The sequence below is a fragment of the Penaeus chinensis genome, chromosome 22, assembly GCF_019202785.1.
Source record: "Penaeus chinensis breed Huanghai No. 1 chromosome 22, ASM1920278v2, whole genome shotgun sequence".
In the NCBI taxonomy this organism is placed as follows: domain Eukaryota; kingdom Metazoa; phylum Arthropoda; class Malacostraca; order Decapoda; family Penaeidae; genus Penaeus; species Penaeus chinensis.
Window position 1 is genome coordinate 9578462 of NC_061840.1, and position 7500 is coordinate 9585961.

A 7500-nucleotide genomic window follows, 5' to 3' on the forward strand; every position below is an offset into this window, starting at 1 on the left:
TCAGAAATATACGTGTGTGTCATCACCTGTAGAATAAGAATTATTTTTAACCCCTTGGTGACGGGTGAAGAAAACTAAAAAAAAAAAACTCAATGGCAACACACCGACTTTGAGCGTGGGAGTTCGGTACATCAAGCCGAATCACCGCCTCGGAGCGCTTCTGCGCCACATTTCGAGCGGTTTGTTATGATGTCTAGAGACTTGACCCGTTGTGAAGGGGTTAAACACTGCATACTTGAATGATTAGCTTCAGAAGCAAAATCATGTTACACCTTACCTTAGTTTCATATCACCAACATGTACAAAATATATGCATTAACCTGTTGGGTCCAGGTGCCTCGTGGCTTGTATGTAGACCAAAATCTGAGCCTTAGGATTACTTGAGTGGTGATTCCCTTTTGCGTGAAGTATCAAGACTCCTTGTATCCTCTTTGCAATGCTATTATCTATATTTTTTCTTTGTTATGCTGTACCAAGATGGTAATGAAATGTTTTCATTAAAGCAGACTCTATAATGTCTTTCCAAGTGCTCTACAATTCTGTGTATAACAGTAACTGTGTTATTTCTGTTTTTTTCCATCTTTTCATAATATTAAATTTTCTGTAACACACCCTGAACTGCCAGTTATTGTGGGCAGCAATAGGCCCCTGTACATGGAAATTGTGTCAGGAATGTTTTACTTGTGGAAATACTACTTGAGTCCCTTCCTGAAGGCCAAATGAGTCTAATCACCCTCCATAAGCTTTGGGCATGCATAGTGAGACATCATTTTTACTTGCCATGCTCTAATAATATCTCACTGCGAGACAGGGAGGTCCCTACCCCAAATTTTAAACAAGATGATACATTCCCAAGCTAACCAAGCTATTCAAAGAGGTGAGCCTCTTGTACAATGATGGTAAGAAGCAACCACTTTCACTCCGTAGCTACAAAATTGAGTAAAACAATTATTGGCCCTTATGTTTTCTTCTTTTCTCAGTCGTATTACATCACTGAAACTCCACCATTAACTACATTAATAACCATGAAAATGCATTGGTGGGGTCCATAAAGACTGAGGAATATAGGTTATTGCAACATTTGGTAAAACATGCAACATTGCACTGCTTTGGTGAAAAGGGTAAACTAACATGATAAACACACACAAACTGATTTAAGTACATATAAGTACAGTTCAATGATTTTCTGGAACTGATAAAGATAAACATGGGCAAACTAAGAACAGTCTCTTATGAGCAAAACAAAACATTATTAGTGAAAAAGTGCAATTTTCATTCCCATCAATCAATTTTGTGAAAACACTCTTCCCATTAAAACCCAATGCTGCCACATGCCAAGCCCAGATTGAGTTTAATTTAATAATTGTATTTACACATAGATGGCCCCACAACTACTTAGTCACCAAGGACTTTCTCACTAATTCTACCTATGTCAACTGTTTGACCTTCTCCTTGATTTTCAGGAACATTTTATTTAATTGTATATTGCTATTAGTACTGTTAATAACACTGGAACAATTACACTGTCCATAATAATAATAATAATAATAATAATAATAATAATAATAATAATAATAATAATAATAATAATAGCATTAAAATCAACAGAATCAGAAAAAAGAGACAAAACCAAGGAATGAGGAGGTCACAAATGCTCAGCATTTGTGAAGCCATATATGTGTAGAAAAATTAATACAGTGATCATCACATTTCCCTAGAGGCCTTGGGTTAAGAACAGTGTTTTGGTACATACTCTTTTTGGGACTAAAACATAAAACATAAATCATAAGCACGCACGCACGCACACCTCCCTGCCTGCCTGCCTGCCTGCCTGCCTGCCTGCCTGCCTGCCTGCCTGCCTGCCTGCCTGCCTGCCTGCCTGCCTGCCCGCCCGCCTACCTCCCCCCTATCTGTAGGGTGTCTCATCCTCAGTAAAGGTAACATCCATAATGTCTAAATTATTTCCTTTTGCAAAAGGAACCAAAAATTACGTCATAAGGGATTATAAAACCAGAAGTGAAGTCATTATTACTTCCATCTAGTTGGATTTGATGTGAAGGTACAAGGGGATTACGAGGAAAGACAGAAAGTGACAGAAAATCAAAATCACAACAAAAACAATAGTTGAGACTGAGGAGAGAGGAAGGGCGACAGGGACAGATAAATGGATAGATAGACAAAGGGGCAAGCAGATAGGCAGATGAAGTGAAGCCACTAAATTTTACATCATGAAGCTGGAGAAGTGATGTCAAAAAGTGACATCACGAAGCTGAGAAAATTATATCATTACAGTTACTGTATTTGCTTTTCAGCCTCCATCAATACTTCTACATAGTTGATGGCACAAACAGAAGTGACATCAGTAATGGCTATGATGTGAATGGTCATGTTATGCGACATGTAATCCAATTGCTTTTGACATAATTGGTCATCATTGGCAACATATTGCCTGTCAGGTCATACTGTAGGAATTTTCTTGTATATAAAAGGGTGCCTACACCCAATTCATTACTCGCTAACAAAATGCTTCATCCCTGCTGACCATACTCTCCTAGCCTCTTCTCCTCCAAGGTCAATGACCCTCAGCCATCAACTTCTTTGGTACCTCCTACCAAGGTCCTCATCACCATCTATCATGCTGATCACTGCCTTCTGCAAGGCTTCCAACTATCTCTAACCTCCTCTTTGAAGGGAATGATGAGGAATCAGTGTTGTGAAGGGTGCATGAGTTTGACCTATAATTTGATGTCTCCGATTTGGAAGACCAGTTTGTAGGTCAAACTGGATTACGTCTTGGATGACACCATCCTTGACAGTGTAGAGCCACTGAAAAATGTGGGAGCTTGGGCAAGGGAGAGAAACACTCCATGGCTCTGTCCTTCATCTGGCGATGAAAGTACAATGTCCCTACGTGTTTAGGGTTTGCTAGCCATCCTGGGGTCATGATTGACCTGAATATGTCAAGAACACCAGATTTTTGGATGTTTCTTTACCCACAATCTCCTTGACATTATCTTTGAAAAGACTAATTGGTAAGTTTTATAACTTTAGGGCTTCAACTTGAGATGAGCTTCAGGTACTTGCCTGGCACCTTAGTAAACCTCTTGTTTCAGAGTGTTCTCCAGGCAGAACTGTAGCAACTTGTCCACATCCACACGAGCAGTGCTGCAGTTGGAGTCTGGCATTTTCCATGGGAAAGGATACCAGTCGCTTGTGGACAACTGGTAAATGTTGTGGGCTCTCTTTCATCTATTGCAGGCCCAAGGGACGAATGCAGTAGGCACAGCCTGACTGAACAGGATGTTCATGTCCAAGGACCTCAGTGTGGAGAGGATGAGCAACGTGAACTACTGTAGCAGGAAGATGAGGTTGCTGGCCTTGAAGTGGAAGAACTGCCACACCCTCAACATGATGTCAACTGTCTATAACACTTGAATTGATGAAAACTGATTACAACCTCATCATGAAGGGCGTTGAAGTTGATAAGATGGCAAGCTAATACATAACGGCTTGCAAATCCAAGGTCTGGTACATGAAGGCTTTCTTCTTCCTGTTTGACTTGGGCATTATCAATGCTTACACAGTCCACTGCACCTTTGGTGAGATAATGTACCAAAAGGACTTCAAGGTTGATGTTCTGGAGGACTTCAGATCAAGAGCCAACTTAACCAAACAGCCAGACAGAAAGACAGATGCACATACTTAAATTACATAAAATCAGCTTAACCCCTTCCCACCGAGTCATGCTGTGAGGCATCAAAACAAACCGCTCAATCTGTGGTGTGTGGCTGTACACCGTGGTGGCGCGCCAAAGCGATACGAGCCGGTGACTTGGCTTGATGTATCAAACTCCTGCACTCAAAGTTGGTGCGTTGCCACTGATATCCAGAGCGTAGATTTTTTTTTTTTAGTTTTCTTCACCCATCATCATAGGGTTAAACTGAATAATGACACATAATGAAAACAGTAATATTAATGAAAATAACAACTATATAATAGTAATGATAATAGTAATAATGATACACTGTAAGGGAAAAAGAAGAAAACAAGAAAGATAGAAATAAAAAAAAGAAAAGAAAAAAGAAATATACTGCAATAAGCACCCTGACATAGACCAATACAGAGGTATAGAAAGCTTCTACACTTAATGTTATCAACCATCTTACTTACACAGCCACTGACCTTGTTTATCCTGTTGAGTGGAATGGGTCTCTCTCGAAACATGCCTGTCGTTAGCATGTGCCTTGTGCCAAACTCCTCATTGATGCTTTGGTACTCATGCCGGCTGCAGCCCCGAGATCTTGTTAAGACATAATCGGCAAAGTTGTGGCTCAGTGGTTGGTACTTCTGCATGGGTACAATGGGGCTTAGTTGTGGTAAGAAATGCTACATCAAAATAGCAGTTACTTGGACTGGGTAGTAAGCACAAATGAAGGGAAACTTGACTATTCATTTTCCCTAATCCAGCCTTAAAATTAATCACATCAATGATAAGAGAAAAATGATGAGGGGAACACAAGACATATAAACAAAAAAACAAACAAAGCTAAGCAACATTTCTAGGTCCCCAAACTTACCTGCATAAAAGACTGTTTCCGCCGCACTGTGTGGTGGTGGTGTGAAGGATGGTGAGGGACGCCCCCTAAGGCAATGTATCCTCCTCCATCCCTCGAGTTCTCTTCCTCTTCCGCATCGTTATCCTCCTCTTCCTCATCCTCATCACTGTACAGCATGAACTCATCAATCTGGTAATAAGAAAAAGTAATTCTACAGTAATCACCTAGAGCAGGTGAAATGTGCACATGACTCTGACCACACACACACTCTTTCCTGAATTTTGGTTTGTGTCAGATACCAAATCCTGTCTGGAGGGATTCTATAAAAATGTTCTGCCTACAAATCATATTTCAGCAACATAAGTCATTCGAAATACTGCCATAACATGAAACAAGTTTGACCTCTTGTGAACAAGATGCCTATAAGGCATTGCTGTCATAAGTTGGAGCTCCGCATTTTCTGATATGTCAACTGGCAGATACTGGATCAGACCTGGATGAATTCCTACTGTATTAGTCAAGGGAGACTTTTATTTGTGTTTATGAGTTTGATCTCCTCCCTTAGGAATAACGGGTAGATTACAGTTCATGGTTTTATTATAAGCACTAATATCAACTGAAAAAGTGAGCCATAAAATAGCTACAAGTGAGTGAGAAAACAGTTTAGTTTGAGGAACAGATTAAACAGGAAATGTAAAAAATGGAGCCTCTGAGTGATCATAAGTTTGACATGCCAAAAATGACCTCTTATGTATGTAAGAGAAAAGGTAAAAGAAAATACTATTAGTTTTGAAATATATAATGACTAACAATATAGAGTGCTTCACTAAAGAAGACTTTAGTTGAGTCAGGTGGTCTGTATATGAAAACAGTGTCGGTTTCCTGTTATTTGAATATTCTATTACAGTGCCGTTTTGCTACATCTTTCCTGATGAAAATCTGATGAATTTCAAAAAATATTTTCTTTTCAACTGATATCAATATTAGAATTATCAATGACATTATAATTATAATGTCTATAATAACAATAACAGCATCAATATTGACAGAATTAGAAAAAAAATCTAGGAAAGGTGAAATCATTAGGTAAAGGTTATGAGGTCTAATTATCAAATCCTTGGTGGCTAAGCACAAATAAAACAAAAGTAACGTATCTGTAGAAAACATCAACAATTACTTATTTATAGCCCTCACAGAAACACTTTTAACCCATTGGGTCCAGATGCTTCACTGTCTCCACATGGGCCAAAATCAAGGCATGAGGCTAACATGATTGCTGACTCTTACACTCATGTGTGATGTCAAGGATTTTTCCCTCCCTATTGTAATATTATATCTTATTTGGCATAAGCATTATCATTATTTTTTTTTTAGTTATCATTATTATTTTTTAATTATTATTACTATCATTAATATTTTTTGCCATTTTCCAATGTCTATTGTCATTTGATAACCCCTTGGATTTGGGTGACATGACCATCACATCACAAAAAAATTTGGCTTGAGGGTCAGGTGACATGAATATGTTGCCATGGAAAAACTTGGTTGAAGGTTGGGGTGATGGGAACATATCATCAAGAGATTTTTGACTAAAGCTCTTGGAAGATGATTAGACTCAGTGGATATTTGGGATATGGCTCTTGTATTATTCCAATTAGTAAACAAGCAAGGAATGGACCATCTATGAGCCATGATTGTTCCAGAGAGGACACTATCTCCCTGCTCAGGATCCTATTCCTGCCCAGTGTGACCAGCAGTGCAGGGTGAATTACTGAGAATTGAATATAATTACTACTATTATTATTACAATCATTATCATCATTATTATTCTTATATATATATAAAAAAATGCTTATGCAGAAAGAGATAATAATATTGCAAAGGAGAAGAAAGGAGTCTTGACCCTGCAAACAAGTGTTTGTGTGGGCAGGGCCTACAAACTACACACCTGTAAGAGTTGCCACTCAAGTAAACTTATTGCCTGGTTTTTGGGCCATGTGTGGGCAGTGAAGACCTGGATCCATACAGAATGAATAAATCAAAATGAAAGATTTTGAGATAATGTAGAAAGACAATATAACCAGATTTAGAGGTGGAATACCTTTTTACATCAGAAACACTGTAACAGAATAACATGGTTGAGGTGTGAGGAGTACTGACTAAGAGCACACAAGAACTTTAAGTTATTATATTCAGGCCGCCTGACTCCACTAAAGCTTTCTTTGGTGAAGCATTAAATGTTGTTAGTCATTATATATACCTAAACTGAGAAAGTCCAAGATTTTATATAACAGACAATTTTAATTTTCCCTTTATCACCTGCGAAACAAAGAAGATCAAATAATGAGCAAATGCTCCCAGAGATGAAAAAGAACAAGCACAGTTGCTTCTAGATTTTGAGGAAGAATTCTACCTTAACCAAATCATCAAAATTCCGAATAATATACTTGATCTTACTTTTGTGTATGGGAGAGGAGGCAAACAGGATATTATCTTACTATATAGTTCAAGAAAGAAACCAAGTAGCTCAGGTAACTAAAAGTCTTAAACCACTGAACTGCAATCCCGACCAAATAGATTGGGAAATGAAAAGTAAATCACTAGAAGCAGCACTAACAGATATTGAAACTCTACAAACAACTGATGACATGTAAAAAAGGTTTGATGATGCCTGTAGAAATATTTGAAAGATATGAGCCCCCCCCAAAAAAAAATAAAAAATAAAAAACTATCCAAAGCAATTGAAAAGTACTGTTAGTGAAAAAAAAAGAAAAAAAAGAAAAAAAGAAAACTAAATATAAAAACTTATCATAACAGGAATGAAAGGGTTAACGCAGAGATAAAGGAAATAGATCAGTTCACCCATTGCCTCTGGGAGGTCCACATAGTATGTGTGACTGACTAGGCTTGCCTCCTTTTTTTTTTGACACAGCAGGTGCATAGC

General features: G+C 38.2%; 1 protein-coding gene across 4 annotated transcripts in view; it reads right to left on the reverse strand.

The window, feature by feature from the left end:
* Positions 1-7500, reverse strand: part of LOC125036904 (DDB1- and CUL4-associated factor 12 homolog) — a 25957-nt gene that overhangs the window by 9088 nt on the left and 9369 nt on the right. For all 4 annotated transcript variants that reach the window (XM_047629849.1, XM_047629852.1, XM_047629851.1 and 1 more), the window contains 2 exons: positions 4578-4745; positions 4183-4347 (listed from right to left, as the gene is read on the reverse strand). In XM_047629849.1, the coding sequence (XP_047485805.1) occupies positions 4183-4347; positions 4578-4745 (333 nt within the window). The remainder of the gene's footprint in view (positions 1-4182; positions 4348-4577; positions 4746-7500) is intronic.